The sequence below is a fragment of the Ochotona princeps genome, chromosome 15, assembly GCF_030435755.1.
Source record: "Ochotona princeps isolate mOchPri1 chromosome 15, mOchPri1.hap1, whole genome shotgun sequence".
Taxonomy (NCBI): domain Eukaryota; kingdom Metazoa; phylum Chordata; class Mammalia; order Lagomorpha; family Ochotonidae; genus Ochotona; species Ochotona princeps.
Window position 1 is genome coordinate 23,009,526 of NC_080846.1, and position 17,745 is coordinate 23,027,270.

General features: G+C 43.0%; 1 protein-coding gene across 12 annotated transcripts in view; it reads right to left on the reverse strand.

Annotated features, from left to right (window-relative positions):
* Positions 1-350: 350 nt before the first annotated feature.
* Positions 351-17,745, reverse strand: part of GRIP1 (glutamate receptor interacting protein 1) — a 606,928-nt gene continuing 589,533 nt past the window's right edge. For 11 of the 12 annotated variants that reach the window (XM_036492323.2, XM_058673303.1, XM_058673300.1 and 8 more), the window contains 2 exons: positions 14,011-14,157; positions 351-1,720 (listed from right to left, as the gene is read on the reverse strand). In XM_036492323.2, the coding sequence (XP_036348216.2) occupies positions 1,490-1,720; positions 14,011-14,157 (378 nt within the window). In that variant the 3' untranslated portion in view covers positions 351-1,489. Of the gene's footprint in view, positions 1,721-10,242; positions 10,382-14,010; positions 14,158-17,745 lie in introns of those variants that run through there. The other variant, XM_058673304.1, reaches the window with a different exon arrangement.

Sequence of the window (17,745 nt, forward strand, 5' to 3'; positions counted from 1 at the left end):
TAGAGGGGTTTTTTTCATACAAATATTTGCAAGAATTTTGAATTCCCCAAAACCATACAGACGATAAATACCATGCTATTAAAGTATTAAATTTGTACAAAAATACTTTACAGCTTAATACTTGTTTGTTACAAATAAAAATACATATTTAAGTGACTCATGATTTTTTTTTTCTTAGCATGATTCTGTTTTACACTTTCTTGCCCTGGCGGTTCTGAAATGTGATTGAGATCCAGTTCTTCGCACAAAAAGAAAGGTGAACTTTTTCCTTAAATGTAGGACACAGTGTGTGAATGCTTTTGCCTAGGTGGTTGTTTGAATTGCTGATCAAAATGAAAATGTTTGCAAAGTAATTGTTGCAATATGGAGATTCTACCTTCAATATACAGATCTATTTTTTTATATTTACCAAATAACATTTATTAGTGTATCTATTCAAAATATCTGAACAAATGAAAATGAAAACAGTTGCCAACAAACATTTAAAGCAACTGTCACAATTTATTGCTTTGAGGGATGGTAATAATTGGCAACGCATTTTGTGAAAAATGTATTTACAATTGAGTAAGTGGCATGGCTCAGAATAAAAGCTAGTCCAGTGCCGTGTGTAAGTACATGTGCTGTGTACCCCTCAATATTACCAGTTTGCAAAACATGTCAAGCAGTATGAGTTTGATTTGCCTATCATTAAAGTGAGCTTCATTTGAGTAGACTCTTCATTCTCTTAAGTTCTTACTCTTGAAATTTAAAAAGAAATTATTTAGTGTTACTACATACTCTAATTCATTATCAGAGGTTTTCAGCTATTAAAAATGTCTTTAAAAAAAAAAACAGGTCACAAGACATATCCTGTTTGGTCATTTGTTGCATAGGGAATAGCATACATCTTAGTTAAATCATTCCTATATTTAGGCAAAACATTTACCACCACCTATTATGGTCTTCTACGTGCACCGCTGCTGGAACGTTTCAAGATAATTTTATGTCGGTACCCCTCCCATTACACAGTTCCAACAGTTTCCCAAATACCAGTTCCCTTAGTAGAGCCAGCTTGGTGAAAAGCCATTTTGTTGGTCAAGTTCTTACCTTAAATGACTTTACAGTAAGAAACTGATTTGAAAGTGAAGTAAGGAAACAATCATAGAGAATTTTTTCAAATAGGTATCTCATTTTAAAAAGTGATAGTGAGATGAACTTGTAGTAAAAAGTTTTCTCTGATGTTAATTGTGGGGAGGGGCAGCCTGCCTATTTTTCTCTACCATTGGGCTTGGCAGGGAGTTACCTGCCCTGTATCAGAGTGGTCACCAAAAAAGAAACCTCTTCAACCTGAAAAGGGATGTGAACATGAGCCATGAGAGAGATTTAAAAGACCCCTGTGCTTGCAGTTAATGCCATGTGATTCTCTGTGCTTGAAACATCACAGAAATCTGAAAGGGATTTTTAGCACCATGTAGAGAACGTCTTTTGTCCTGCTTTATAAAAAGTGCTGCTATAATGTATTAGTGGGTTCTCGTGTCTCCAGGTTACCACCGTGGATGGGCTGCTGGGAAAAAGCAGTGTTCTGGTCACACCAGTCTCCTTCTGGAAGAGTCTGTTGGTCCATGGACTTCTGGGAGGCCATGGGGTTTCTACTGATGACCAGATCCAGCTTGTTGCCAGATTCTGCTATGAGTGGCACAACAAGGCAGCAGTCGAAATCTCTGGTTCGGACATGGTTGACCTGCAAAGGCGAGAGGAAGCTTGTGTTAGTGTTGCAATCCTGACTCCCAAAGCCCACAGTAACATTTCAGGAGTAACAGGCTGTCTGTGGGCTTGACGGTGCTTACGCACACATGCAGTACAGAGGTCCAGCCCTACTCCGGTAACAATAGGGATAGTGGCTGTCTGCAATAAATGGTAAGGTCTTCTGGGGCAGGGAACAAGAACCTCTGCTAGGGATCCAAGGTGGCTGAAAAGGGGACAGGCACACTATTTAAGCTGCTGTGTCTGGGAAGGCATGACTCCATCTCCAGATGTCTGATGGGAGAATAAGACGGTGGCTCAGTGGGAGAGGAGGAGAGCAGACAGCCACCTGTAGCCAGCTGTGCAGTACGGACAGCCACTGGCTATGAGCAGCAGCTCTGCACCTCCGGCTGGCTGCTCGCAACTGCAGCTGAGCGGGAATTCCAGGTCTCCACCCTGGAGATCTGGGTGGCAGTTGAGCACTACTGGGCACAGAGCAGGGAAGCCTTGCTGCTGTCCTTCCCCATCCTGCACAGAGGGCCGTACTTGGCAGCAAAAAGCTGTGCCCTGGCCTCACCTGGGCAGAAACCAAGCTCACTGTCATGCAGCAAGAAACCAGGTTTCCCAGAACAGCGAAGTAGATCAAGACAAACATGCGAGGATAAGAGGAAATAAGGAAATGCTGGCTGTACAAATTCTCAAGTTGTTGGGACTGTAACAGCCCCAAAGCTAACTTGTGCATTTGCTTTTGTGTCCCTATTCGCTTGCCCCTGCCAATGCTAAAAACAGCTCAGACACTTCCTAGAAGATGAAGAGGGGAATGCTTGGGTCCCCAGCCTTTTTGGAGCAATCATCCTGGGGCCCTCTGGAGAAAGCATACTTCCTTCCTGTAAGTGGCTATGGAATCTCTCACGGTCAGCTTCCATAACATTGCTGGAGGCCCCAGGAGGTGGACCACTGAGCTCTGGAGGCTGAGGGCGACCTGTTTCCTGGATTGAGAGCTCCTGAGCTGAGGTTCAGAACTGAGAAATGCACACCCCCACTGGAAAATCCTGGGTCTGCTCCTGAGACCCCTGGCCAAGCAGACACATCAAGTGGAAAGGACCACCCGACCATGTACACAGGGTAAGGCAAAACCCTGGGTAGTCAGGAGAGGCCAACACAAGCTTGATCAACCTGACTAGAGCTGATGGGAACTGGCTCCAGCTCACTGGGTAGGCCAGCACCTCAAGAATGCTGGGGACCCCACTAGTGGTGCGGAGGCCTGCCCAGGGTTGATGGTATCCGGTTCTGGCTCTCAGGATGGTGAAGGTTTCTTCAACAAAGTTTTGGAGATTCCACCTTAGGAATTTAAACTGGGAGTGCAGTGTCTGGTGTGTGGAAGTGAGCTTGTGGTTCTGTGCAGTCTTCAAATGTTTTCGCTCATCTTCACTTCTAAGTGCATTTTGCAAAATTAAATATTTTGATTTAAACCTATGAAAGAAAAGACACTACTTCACAATACTGCCTGACCTCAGTACTCCTTGAAATCAAATGAGTGGCCACTGAACAGTCTGTCTTTGTTTTATGTTACTCTTTTCCAGCTAGAGTTGCTTGACGAAAACAAGAGAAAGTTTCATATATGCAAGTGTCTGTGATGCTATGACACAGTGAGCCAGTATGAAGTTAGTTCAAAAAAAGTATTTTGATCCAAATGCCTGTTGAATCACATAGCTTAAATAAATCTTTGATAGGTAATCTGGCTTAAAATCATTAAAATGCTAAATTTGAAGACGTTCAAATTGTTATGCATTTATGTCTGAAGGCTGGTCAGGACGTCAGGTCATTCCGGATGGCACAGGAGAGTGGCCTAGGCTGTTGCATCTGACTGGTAAAACAGGCTCAGGAAAGGAGAGCTCCGTACAACTCTTAAAGACAAGGCTTGTCATTTCACACCTGACCTCCCTCCCTCGGACAGCCAGCCAACAACATGCCACTTGTGCACTGAACAAGGCCAGGCAGGGGTGTCACATACACGCTAGGGACTCAGAAGTGCAGGCTGGCCGCATTGGAAGATTTAGAGGTGGACTTGACCGGACTCCACGTCTCCAGCCTGGGATTTTCCAAAGCCATGCAAAGCCAACAGCAGCTTCGGACCAGGTAAGCTGGGCACGGTCCTTGCTCCCTCCACCGTGCAGAGTGAAGCTCACTCCAAACTAGCCATACGCTCAACTAAACCAGAGCAGCTCAACGGCATGCCTCACCCAGTGCTGACGGGAAAGGCTGGCCACAGAGGCCCTCCTGGCTATCCTTGGGATGCTGGGACTTTGGGCAGCTATTCAAGTCAGTCACCAGGGACGATGCAGACTGGGACTCTTCATGGGGGGAACTTGGACTTCCTGGGACCTCTGGGTAGTGCCACTAGCCAGCTCAGTAGTTAGTCTTACTTGAACTCATGTCTGAACTGTTACAAACCTCCTCACATGGTTTATTCTGTCTAGAATACAAGTCAGATTACACTTGGTGATACAAAAATATCAGTATCACTGTATAAAATGAATAATCCCAAAGGGATTATGGAAATGAAGAGGCTGGGATGAAGCGGAAACCAGAAACCAAGTTCACATGCAGGACATGGGACACTCAGCAAGAAGGCAGGTTTCACAGGAACAGTCAAGTTGGCTGGACCACCTCGGGCAGTTCTGGGTTGTAATGGCCAACAGCTAACTGCTGTGTATTTGCTTCTGTGGCCCTGCTGCTTGCCCCCACCAGGACTAAAAATAGCTCATGCAAATGCTCCATAAAGGATAGAGATGGGGTGCTAGAGGCACAGCCTTTCTGGGGCACTCCTGCTGATGCCCTCCAGAGGAAGGGCTCCAGTCTCTGCTGGTCAATTTCCACAATATTACCAGCACTGTACTCGAAGGACACTGGGAAAATACAGATCCCCTGCGTCCTGCGGCTGTGGGAGTATTACGGGCATTAGCCTGGGAGTTAACGCTCAGTCACTATGAGCCATGGTGAGGCTGCCACAGCCTCTGGAGGCTTTAAGCAGCCCATAATAAACCCATGGAAGTTTTTCTTTTGTGACTATAGCAGCCCCCAGTGGCATCTGCCCACTCATCCACTGAATGAAGGGCTATGTTTCCAGACGTCTGGTGGGAATTTTTAGTGAGAGTGAAGGAAGATGGTGGAAGTTCCGTGAGACAGAAGTCCAGAGCTTGGAAGAACCCCTGAAGGGTCTGCCCAGGGCAGCCAGCAGGCCGCATGAGCTGTAGCTCCCCAGCACTTCAAGTAACAGTTACTGTGCTGCGAGTCCTGCAGAAGACCCGTTACAGTAACCTGAGCCATTGCCGAGTATAGAATCTCAACCACCTACGCTGACTGTGCAGGTACACACAGGAGCCAGAGCAAGGGAAAGATCTGGGGAGCTGCCATGGGGAAGAAACCTACTGCTTTATTTTTGTTACAAAGTCAGATATACAGAGAGGAAGATCTTCCATCCAATGATTCACTCCCCAAGTGAGCGCAACGGCCGGTGTTGCGCCGACCCGAAGCAGGGAAGGAACCAGGAACCCTCTCCAGGTCTCCCAAACGGGTGCAGGGTCCCAAAGCTTTGGGCCATCCTCAACTGCCCTCCCAGGCCACAAGCAGAGAGCTGGTTGGGAAGTGGAGCTGCCGGGATTAGAACCGGCGCCCATATGGGATCCCGGGGCATTCAAGGCGAGGACTTTAGCCGCTAGGCCAACCGCCGGGCCCTCCTTTCTCCCATTCTTCAGAGCACTTAAAGCCGCAGCAAGTAGCCAGCATTTTGAGGCGGGCTGGCCCTGCAGCTGTGGCAGCTTAGGTGGATGCCCGATTCTGCGCAGATGCACGTAAGTAGGGCATTCCGTCAGGAGGAGAAGTCTGCCTCTCACTAGCTGCTGCTGCAGCTGTCCCCAAGAGCCTTGAGCAGAAGGGCAGCATGAGCCGGCAAGGCAGAGCTGCAGCTGGAGGAGGTTCCTGTGGCCAAGGGAAGACTCAGCACCCTGGCCCTGTGGGAACTCGGTGACTACACAATAGTGTGTCATGTGTAACTGGGTCTGTGAGCACACAGGGAACTGCACAGATCGACCGTGCAGTGCATGTGCTGGCGTGGGCGGCTAATCTCGGCTATCGGTCACCTGGCAGGAGAGGAGGTGGCAAAAGAGGCATTCACTACACCACATCCAGTAAGAGGAAAGTGTCAGGTTACATATAATGATTAACATCAGAACTCTCAGCAGCAACCTTATAGACCAGAAGAGAGTGGGATGATATGTTCATGGTCTTAAAAAAATGAAACCTCTTGATACAGAATATTATATTCAATGAAGTTACCTTTTAAAATGTAAGAGGGCCCAGTGCAATAGCCTAGCAGCTAAAGTCCTTGCCTTGCATGTGTGGGGATCCCATATGGGCACCAGTTCTAATCCCAGTGGCCCCACTTTCCATCCAGCTCCCTGCTTGTGGCCCAGGATAGCAGATGAGGTCAGCCCAAAGTGCTTGGGACCCTGTACCTACATAGGAGACCAGGAAGAGGTTCCAGGGTCCTGGCTTCAGATTGGCACGGCTCCGGCCATTGAGGCCACTTGGGAAGTGAATTAACAGATGGAATATCTTTGTCTCTCCTTCTCTCTGTATATCTGATTTTCTAACAAAAATAAAATCTTTTTAAAAAGTGAGAGAAATTGTTTTCCACATAAATAATATCGAGGATTTAGCAGCGCCATACCTTGAAGGATGTCTGCAGTAGAGGTAAACATAAAATGTATGGCACCAGCACAGCAGGTAGAATCATTATCCAGTCACTAAAATGACAGGTTTGTTTGTATCAGTGCTAACTTTAAATGTGAACGGCTTAAGTTCACCAACTAAAAGACTTAGGTTGGCTGAGTTGATTAAAAACCATGACCCTGTTATATGCTGCCAAGGAAGTTCACAAAGATGCACACAGACTGAAAGTGAGGGATTGGAAAACAACTCAAGCTGATGTGACTATTCTGATTTAGTATAAAACAGACTTTAAATCAAAACCTGCAAAATGAGCACTATGTTTTGATAAAAGGTTCAATTCAGCAAGAAGACATTAGCCATCATATATATGTACCTAATATACGACCAACCAAATATATACAGAAAACACCATTAGACCTAAAGACAGAGACTCCAATACAATAGCAGTGGATGACTTCAGCGCACCACTCACTAATGGACAGATCATCCACACAGAAAATCAATAAAGCACACTGGGGTTGAAACATTGTCTCAGACACTCACAGGACAGTCTGTAACAGCTGCAGAAATGCATTCCTCTCACAAGCACATGGAGCCGCCTAACAGCAGGCCACAAATCAAGTCTCAGCAAATTTAAAATACTGAAAATGTAACAGTGTAGTTTCTCAGACCATAAAGCAAGAAACTCAGAAATCAAGAACAATCAACCACCAATACTTGGAAATTCAACAACATGCTACTGAATAATCAACAGCTCACTGATGCAATAAAAAACTTTTGAAATAAATGAAAATACAACGTGAACACCTGGGGGATACAGTAAAAACACTACAAGTGAAGTTTATGGCAGTCAGTGGTTACATTAAAAAAGAGAAACTCTCAAATTACAAATGCAGTGATGCATGTTGAAGACCTAGAAAGCAAGAACAAACCAAACCCCAAATCATCAGGAGGTGAAAAACAACTAGAATCAGAATAGAAACAGAAATATAAAAAAATACAAAAGATCAACAAAAATGATTTCTCTTGAGAAAAAAAAGTAGATAAATCTCTAGCGAGACTAACAAGGAAAATATTACAGAGACACCACTGAAATACAGAGGCTCTTAGGAAAGTACTGTGAAGAACTGTATGCTAATAAGGTAGAAAACCTCAGGAAAGTGATGAATTCTCAGATTATTATAACTTAGACTAAATCAAGGATATATAGACAACCTACAGACCTGCAGCAGGCAATAAGATTAAAGTAGTAAGCAAAGTCTTCCATCAAGGAAATGGAATTTGATGTGATGACTGTACTACTGAACTCTACAAAGCATTCAAAAAGGAAGTAATTCAAACTATTCCAAATCACTGAGCAGAACGGACTCACAAACTCTTACTACTGTGATACCAAAAAACTTCAGACTTAAATCCCTAATGAATATAGATGCAAAGATTCTCAGCAAGATACCAGCGACTGGAATGAAAACCACATAAAAAAAGATTGTATATCACGATCAAATGGGATCTATCACAGAAATGCAAGGGTGGATTCAACATTCACAAATCAATAAACGTTGTAAGAATAAAAACCATACAATCATCTCAACAGGTACAGAGAAAGTATCTGATAAGATTCCATACCCCGTCATAATAAAAACCCTCCACCAATTAGGTATAGAAGAAACATTCCTCAAAATTAACAAAGGCTATATCAGAAACCTACATCAAAAATCCTAATGAATGAGAAAATGGAAAGAATTTCAACTCTAGAACAAGATAAGGATGTCTGCTTCTGCCACTTATTCAATATAGTACTGGAAGTTTTGGCAGGAGCAGTGAGGCAGGAGAAAGTGCATCAAAATTGGAACAGAGGAAGTAAAATTATGCATGTTGGCAGATGACACGATATTGTACCTGGAAAACCTAAACACTCTGCTATAAAAGCAGTAAGAATTGATGCAATAATTTAGTGACGTTGCACATTACAAAATAAGCATACAAAAAAGTACTAGCTTTTTTGTGTACTAATGATGAACTCAAAGAATAAATAAATCTCATTCACAATAGTCATTAAAAAATCCAATATATAGATGTAAATTTAAAGTGAAAAATCTCTATAGTGAAAGTTATCAAGCATTGAAAAAAAATCAAGGATACAAAAAAGCAAAAATAGTTTTTGCTAATGGATTGGATGAATCAACATTATAAAATCTATACTGCTGAAAGCAATCTATAGATTCAATACAATCCCTATCAAAATTCCAGTAACATTCTTTACAAAATGAGAAAAAGTAATCTTAAAATTCATATGGCATCACTTGAGCAAGACCCTTGGAGCATGCCCCACATCTGGTGTTGGGAGCACTGCACGAGTGCCCTGCCCTAAGATGGCGGTAAACAGGTTTCAGGAAGTTGCAGAGGATTGGTTCAAGGTCTCAGGAAGTCTGCGTGGTGCGTGCGTGATCTGAGTTGTGGTTGGTGTGCTTACTGTGTGCTTTGGTGACCTTTAAGTGGATTGGCTGGAAAAGAGACTATTCTGTGAGGATTTGGGGGAGGGAGGTTGCTTTCTGCCTTTGGCTTTTGCTTTGCTCAGCCTTGCTTTGCTGCTCAAGGACAATGTGCTGTGGCTACTCCCTTTTTGCTTTGCGCTTGGATTTTCTGTTCTTTTACTTTATCTCTGCTGCTTAATTAATAAAGCTTTATGAAGAGATCACATCGTATCGGGGTCTTGCTCGCGGGACGAGGGACCCCGATAATCTGGGACCTGGGGTGGGGGGAGACTGGGTGGGGCTTCTCCCTTAAAATCCCCTTTTACATCAGATATATTAAGGAAACAATACAGAACTAATTGTTTTGCCATCTTCCTATAGAGCTTGAACCTTTTTACCCTAATTATGTCAAGATTATAAAAACAAATAAATAAATCATCATACAAACCCACAGTGAGAAACTGAAAGGCAAAAATAAATAAATAAATAAAATAAAAAAGCACCACCTTCCTGAAACTCACTAGAATATCCGTGTGTTCTGCATAACTTTTCTTCATAAAATTTAATGCTAGAAAAAAAAATTCATATGGAATCACAAAAGCAGAATACCCAAAGCAACCCCAATACATAATTTCAAACTGTAGTAAAAAGTTATACCAATTAATCATCAGGGTACCAGCATAAAAACTGATACTTAGATGAATGGAACAGACTAGAGAATGAAGAAAATAATCCACAGAAATACAAATAGCTCATTTTTTAATCAAAGTGCTCAGACGATACAGCAAGTTAGGATAACCTCCTCCACAAATGGTGCTGGTAACACTGGATTCATACATGTAGAAGAATGAAATTAGATCCATAACTCTTACCACATGTAAACTAAACACAAGATGGATTAAAGACCTAAGGTTATGGAGTTGCTGGAAAAAGGAAACATTCCAAGATGTGGGTGAAGGGGGAACTCCACGGATAAGGACCCCTCATCACAGCAACCACATCACAGCAATTGGTACTACATTAAACTCAGAAGGTTCTGTACAGCAAAGGAAACAATCAATAGAGTGAAGAGAAATCCAGCAGATTAGGAAAAAAAATCTGCAAACCAATTAAAGGATTTATGTCCTGTGTCAGCAGCCTATCACCACCAGCCTTTGGGGAAATGCAAATCAAAACCACCATGAGATATTACTGCAGAATATTACTGTCAGAATGGCAAAAACGCAAATGTGGTGTGAGTTGTGCAGAAAGAGAAACCCTTAGTGCTGTCACTGCGGAGAACAGTGTGGCAATATCCTAAAAGACTTGGAATAGACTGGCCATATGATCCAGCGATCTCTCTATTGGAATGTATTCAAAAGACATGGATGGAATGAATCAGATACCTGAATGATCATGTTTACAGCAGCACTATTCAGAACAGCCAAAATTTGTAATCAATCAAGGTATCACTAGATGAATGGATAAAGAAAAAAAATATATATATATATGTAAAAAATGGAATGATATTCAGCTATAAAAAAAGAATGAAATTGTATTTACAGCCAAATGGACTCAACTAGAGGAAATCATGTTGGGCTAAATAAGGCAGACACAGCAAGACAATATTGTGTGTTTTCTCCTATATGCGCAGTCTAGCGAAAATCTAAAAAGTAAAAGTACACACCTATGTGAATTGGTATTGCTGCAAATGCAATTTATACAACTTTGTTTTACACCTTTGTCAAACCAGTAGTTATTAATTTTATATTACTATAGTTTTAATGATCTGTGATTACTAAAACTCACTGTGAATGAAATCTTTTTTTCAATTATTATTTATAGCTATTGTCTGTGTTCCCACTAAGCTAATGTCTTTTTGCTTTTTACTTATTAAAGTTCTTATTGGATAAAGTATTAACTCCATTTATTGTTATGTAAATTTAAAATGTTATCACAGAAACTAAAAGGCGGAGGGGAAGGAGTTTGGGAGGGAAGTGGGGGTGGAAGAAAATATCAATTTTCTTAGAATTGCATCTACAAATCACTTTGTGAAAAAAAAAATAAAAGTTGAAATATAAAATAAATAACTCATCCTAATCTTATCCCCAACCAGACGCTGGATGCTGGATGCTCCAATGCTAAATGTTATCCATGGATTTCAGGAGGTAAAACTGGGCACAGAGTGTTCGGTGCTTTGCTTTTGATTGGCAGTTGGTAAGGGTCAGGTTAGGGTGTGACCTCAGGCTGTTTGGCTGAGACAGGAGCCCATGTGCTCAACTAGCTCTCTCCCTAGAAAGCCCGTCTCCTCCTCTTCTGCTTACAGGCACACAAGTTTTTAAAATCATTTACAAACCACTTCCATTCTTTCTTCCCATTCCTTCCTCCATCTTTTGACACCCGGGCATGACACTTATACTGCACTGATGGCAAGTGACCTTGATGGTCAAGTGTGGGAAGCAGCAGTCTCTTGGCCTCTAGCATTTTCTGCTGTGTGTTCCTATCTATAATCTATCTATTTTTAAGACTCTCCTTGGTGCAGTTGGAAGGGTCAGACATGTTTTGGAGAGGCTGTCTGCTCGACGGTACTCCTTGCTTTTCCGGCTACTTCCTTTAAAGGGACCATTCAGACATTTGTCCTTGAACTTAAAACTCCATATTCATTCCCTTTCTGTTAGTTTTGTTTCTCTTACACATATTTAGACAATGTGTGTGTGCATGTTATGGTGGTATACTAAATACACATTTCCCATCTGATGAACCACGGGCCACTCCAGGGCCTGTTTTCTCTGAACACCATGGAGAACACAAGGGCTGGCTGCCAGCTCAGAGTGACGGTCACACAGGCATGAACTTGATGATGCCTGACAAGAGCCATCAACTCATCTGCTAAAATAAGCAGGCTTCTTATATGAGGGACCCACTGGCTGAGATCAGACAACTGACTTTCAGCCATCCTCCAGGTAAAGGAAGTATCTGTAAATGAGTCACTGTGAACAGCCATGTCAGCCCCTTAATTATCTGAGGGGTGCGTGTCTGGCAGCTGTGCTGGAATCTCACTGAAGCTGGTAGCTCTCAAAGCACTTGGTTCCTGGGATATCACTTTGATTTGATCATTTTAATTGATTGCTTTCAGTTCTTTCTTGTTTTGCTTCCTTCAAATTTTAATGTCAGAATTCTAGCCTTAGAATTTTTCGGATTGTAGGCAACTTTAACCAAACCCATGCCTTCAGTATCCTGACTCTTTAGATGTATTGCTAACATTTTACCTCCACAACAGATCCAAACTGCTACCATGCAGGCTACTCTAGCCAGATGTGTGGAAGGCATTAATGATTCACTAGGTCTGAAACAGGTAACAAACATTAGGTATGGCGTGTGACCCATACCTACCTACCTTGTCTCCTTATCTGTGATCTTCTTCCCTATCTTGCCCCCATCCACCCATGATGGGAAATGACCAATAAACAAAGAGGCAACCAACAGAACAGGAGAACAACACACAGGGGACTAATATCCAGGATTTATAAAGAGCTTCAGAAACTCAGCAACATCAAAATAATCAACTCTGTGAAGCAACAGGCAAAGGAAATGAGCAGGTTTAAAAAAAAACAACACAAATTCAGATGGCTAATAGACACATGAAAAAATGCTCATACTCCCTCGCTGTCACAAATACAAATGAAAACCACTTTGAAATTCCACCTAACTCCAGTGAGATGGGCCCACATACAGAAAGCAACTAATAACACCAGCTGGTGTGGATGTGGGCGGAAGGGAACCGTATTCCACTGTTGGTAGGAGTGTATGCTAGTGCAGCCACCATGGAAGTCGGTATGGAGAGTGCTCATCCAACTGAAAATTGATACACCTATGACCCAGTTATCACACTCCTAGGAATATATCCAAATGAAGTGAAATCTGCATATGAGAAAGTGACCTATGAGCCTGTTTTTACAGCAGCACAATCAACAATAGTAAAGACATGGAAGCAACCCAGATGCCCATCAAAAGAGGAATGGATAAAGAAATTGTGGTACATTTAGTCCATGGAACACTACTCAGCCTTTTAAAAGAATGAAATTCTACCATTTGCAATGAGATGGTCCCAACCAGAAACTATTTTGCTCAGTGAAATAAGCTTATCCCAAAAGAACAAATATCATATGTTCTCTTACATAAGACAACCTTCATGCAAAATACAAGAGCAGTACATACATAGGTAAACTTGTATATACATATATTCTTACAGATGAACTGTATAATGGAGACTAGCATACTGAAGAGTGAAGATACATTGCAGTACACATCTCAACTTCCAAAAAAGGACTCTCCCCAAAGAATCAGTTAATCATATACCCTGACAGTAGGATACTGGATTTTCTACTTTTGCCTGTACCTATTATGCCATGTTACTAAATGACTATACTACTGTGATAATATAGGAGTGTGCGTGTGTAGGGGACATTATTTTGAATGTTTTGGCTGGCCTGTGAGCAGGTACCTGAAGCAGGAGAGTGAATCTGCCCAGCCCAAGTAATGGAGAATACAAAGGCTCTGATACACAGGTACTTGGTGTGTTAAGGAACAGCAGTGACTCCTACCTAGGAAATCAGGTATTTGGAAAGCCAATAGGTGGCAGAATACACCATTCCTGAAACAAAACCAGCTGTAGTTAGAGTAACCAAAGCCAGAGGCACCGTGATCTGTGTGTCGAAGGGGAAGGAGAAACCAAGTCCTAAAGGACTTGTGTGTCCAGCTGAAGAGCAGAGGAATGACTAGATTGGAGGTTTAGAGCAGGGTAACTTCGCAAGGCCGATGTGCTTAGCACATGCACAGGGGAGACTCAGCTGGGCAGGAACTGAGGAACATGCATTCAATTGGGAAATACGGTCTTGAATTCAGTGCCAAAAAATAAGAATCTAAGAACTGACAGGGCAGAACTTTTGTACTCAACTGTTCACTGTTGCCATTTCCAAAGTCCTGTGCAAATATCTGAGGCAGAAAAGGAGCAGAGGATCCCAGGCATACAGAAAGCTGTGTAAGAAATTCCCTGTTGGAAGTTAGCCACAGGGAATTAAGATTTCACCTGAGGTCTTACCTGTAAGAGCCTGTCGTAGGGCTTTAAGCCACCAAGATCGCCTGGCCCAGCTGGGCGAATATTTTTAACATATACTCCTTTTTCCAGCAAGCCATCTGCTACACTGAACCCAAAGTCCTCCATGTCAGAGTCCTTGTACAAGGTCACCTGAAAAAAGAGAAAAGTGAAGGGAAAATTCAGCTGGGCTGGAGACTTTTTGCTTCTGCAAGTTCTTGATGAACAATATTTTCAAACTAACACGAATAACACAATGGATTTGTAAGATAAGCAGTAGGCAGCCCTTCCATTCCATCCTCTAGTTTTTTTCACACTCTAAGAACATCCCGGAGCTTATGAACTTCCCATCCAGAACTGACCGAGGAGGAGGAGAACTGGAGAGCCCATCTTTTCTCCCCTACTCCCTGCCTTTGCCATCAATTACATTTAGGGGAATTCCTCCAGGCCAGGTTGCCTTCTAGCATTTCCCTGGAGCAACCTCCTGACTGGCATGAGAAGACTCCATGGGTTGCTGAGATACTGGGGAAGAAGCCAAAGGCCTTTCCTTTTTTTATATTTATTTATTTTTATTACAAAGTCAGATATACAGAGAGGAGGAGAGACAGGAAGATCTTCCATCCCTTATTCACTCCCCAAGTGACTGCAATGGCTGGTACTGCGCTTATCCAAAGCCAGGAGCCAGGAACCTCTTTTGGGTCTCCCAGGTGGGTGCAGGGTCCCAAAGTTTTGGGCTGTCCTCAACTGCTTTCCCAGGCCACAAGCAGGAAGCATGGGAAGCAGGGCTGCTGGGATTAGAACCGGCGCCCATATGGGATCCCAGAGCGTGTTCAAGGTGAGGACTCTAGCCGCCAGTCTACAATGCCAGGCCCAGGACTTTCCTTTTGTCTCACCTTTCTCAGGCAGAGTGCTGTGCTAAAACTGCAAAATATATACACTTCCTTGGTTAAAGTTTCATGAAATATGTAATTTTATTTGCTATGGTACTCCATTAGTACCAGTAACAAAACACTGCTTTTTAAAAAATTATCTATCTATCTGAAAGGTAAGAGAAAGAGAGAGATATGAATGAATCTTCCATCCACTGGCTTTCCCCCCAAATGCCCTGAATAATTGGGTCTGGGCCAGACGGACGACAAGAGCCCAGAACTCCACTCTTGTCTCCCACATAAGGGACAGGAACCTGAACACTTAGGCCGTCATCTGCTGCCTCCCAGCCATATCATCAGGAAGCCACATGGGAAGTGAAGGCGGTACTTAATCCCAGGCATTTCAGAATGGGATGCCAGCTACCTAAGTGGCGGTTTACCCTACTAAAACCTCACCTGCTATGCCACAACACCTGAACTCCCAAAACATATTTAAAAGACATGAAGGTTCATACCTAAACTGTAAACTTTGCTCTGGGACTAGGATTGTCTGCTTAAGTACTTGCCGAGGGATTAGACTAGAAACTTTAGACATCATGTTTCTATGCTGCAGCCTCACTGGTTTTCTATACATTGAAAGCCACTGCCAGCTCTGGCTTTCTCTCAGCTCAGTTCTTCCACCCTGCCCACCTAAACGAGGTAGTCTGAAGTTAAAGAAGCAGCTATTTATAGAGCCATCAAATATTTACTGAATCACAATTCTGGGCTCCACCAATAGCCAATGAGCAGAACAGCCACCTTCATGGGGCAAACCCAGGAATCCAGAGCAGTCGGCGAGCTCTCATGCTGGACGCTGCTCTTCTCAGCATCTCAGGCTCCTTTCACGCTCTCGGGGGCCACTGACTTTATATCTCTCGATGCCCGTCAACAAACGGATGCACACTTCAAACAGTGATTTGGACTTACTTTTTCATTATCAAAATAATAATTTATAAAAGTATTTATATGTACATTTGTTTTTATATAATGAATGCATGACATAATCTCTTGAAATAATAAGAAGGTCAAGGCTTAACAGGACAAAATGTGAGGTCTAAACCCTTTACAGCACTATTGTTCTCCAGAGCGGGTTTGAACTACTGATGGGAATATGAAAGTGTTGAGGCTGTGGGTTTTCATTTTACTGGATGGAGAATTAAACTGTCATGCTGCTTGGATCAGTACTATTCACAAGGTAGCCTTAGTAGTTCTGGTCATATCAGAGGTGAGGAAATTCAATTTTATAGAGGCTTGGCAATCCACTGAAGGCCACAGAGGTAATGAATGGTTGGGTTGGTCTGTCAGATTCTGCACTAAGTGCTCATAACTATTGCGCTCAGCTGCCACATAGAATGCCTGATTCCAGGATTCTAAGATGTGAGTCATTTTTTTTTCTCCCCACATTTTAAAATCTGAACTCAGACTGTATTATATAATCAGTGGCATTCCTGGATCCTATGAAAAATAGCATCTAAACATTTCTTCTTGCTCCTTCCTTCCCACAAGCACATTCAAAGGAAAGGCTCACAACGTTGCTTTAAGGGATTAAAAACAAGCACCTTTCTTCCTAATTCCTAAGTTTTTTCAAACACATGAGTTTCAACCTGTTTAAATGAGGTTTGAGGCCCAACCACCTGAATAAGAGTCACAGCCCTGATATTTACTACAGTAACACTGTGTATTGAGCTGATTCCATGAGAGAGAGAGAGAGAGAGAGAGAGAGAGAGAGAGAGAGAGAGAGAGACAGAGAGACAGAGAAAGAGAGAGTGTGTGTTTGCGCATGTGTAGGATTAGGGTTAGTAAAACTGGCTACCCCATCTGACGTGCACACTGATGGTGCTTGAGGTTGGGTCTGGACTGCAACTGAGAGGGTAATGTGCCAATTTATCAGGAGTGAAGGGCACGTCGGTTGGTGTCCTGGATTTGGGTGTGTGGCAAGTGTCTCTCCCTCAAGCTTCTGGAAGGGAGAAGACACCTTTCTTTTTCCTGTGTTCCCAGCTATGGCGGTGTCTGACATGACAAACAGAATACCCGCTGCAGGGACCCTGTTCAGGGAGGGCGGTGCATCGTCTTACCTATTTCTGTTTTTTCCCACAACCAGGCTAAAGGATGTAATCCCCAAAGATACTATGTTTATGGTTGGTTGCAAAAGTGGATCCGCACTTGTTTACATACCCAGACATGTTCCTGAGGCACACCCAATGTGAGGTGCTTGAACATGAGAGTCTCAAAGCCTAAGTTGCAATGGCTATTAAGAAACCCCCCCGGTCTGTCTGAGATTTGAGACATATGTTTCACTGCTGTCAATCAGAAATCCTTTATCTTGGGAACACTTGGTATGGGCAGTACATGAAGTTCTTCCTGGCTCCACTGGCTCAGGAGTAATGCTTGTGTGTCTGCTTCAACTGCTTGGACCCCAGGGGAAGGGGAGGGAACACAGGAAAAGTAACACCCAGCACTGCCAACAGCAGCTACAGGGACTGTTTCACAAAGCTATTAGAGACTTACACCAGCCAGAGTGGGATGGCAGATCATCTCACTAACCCCCAACTCACACTACCGGCCAGCAGCCCTGGCTTGCCCGGGCTTGATGCACCGTGATAGCAACTCTGCAGAGACCACTAAAACAGTCTGGAAAGTAATCTGTTTCTGCAGATAGCCTTCCTCAGCTTAGAGGGTAGCCGATTTTAATAGGCAGCTCTATAATTCTTTTGAAAACAACTAAGTAATAGCAAATCAACAAAAATGAAATCATTTTAAAATCACATCAAGAAACTTGATAATACACAAACATGAGGAGCACAGCTGGCTGTTCCAAACACAGTAGCAGTAA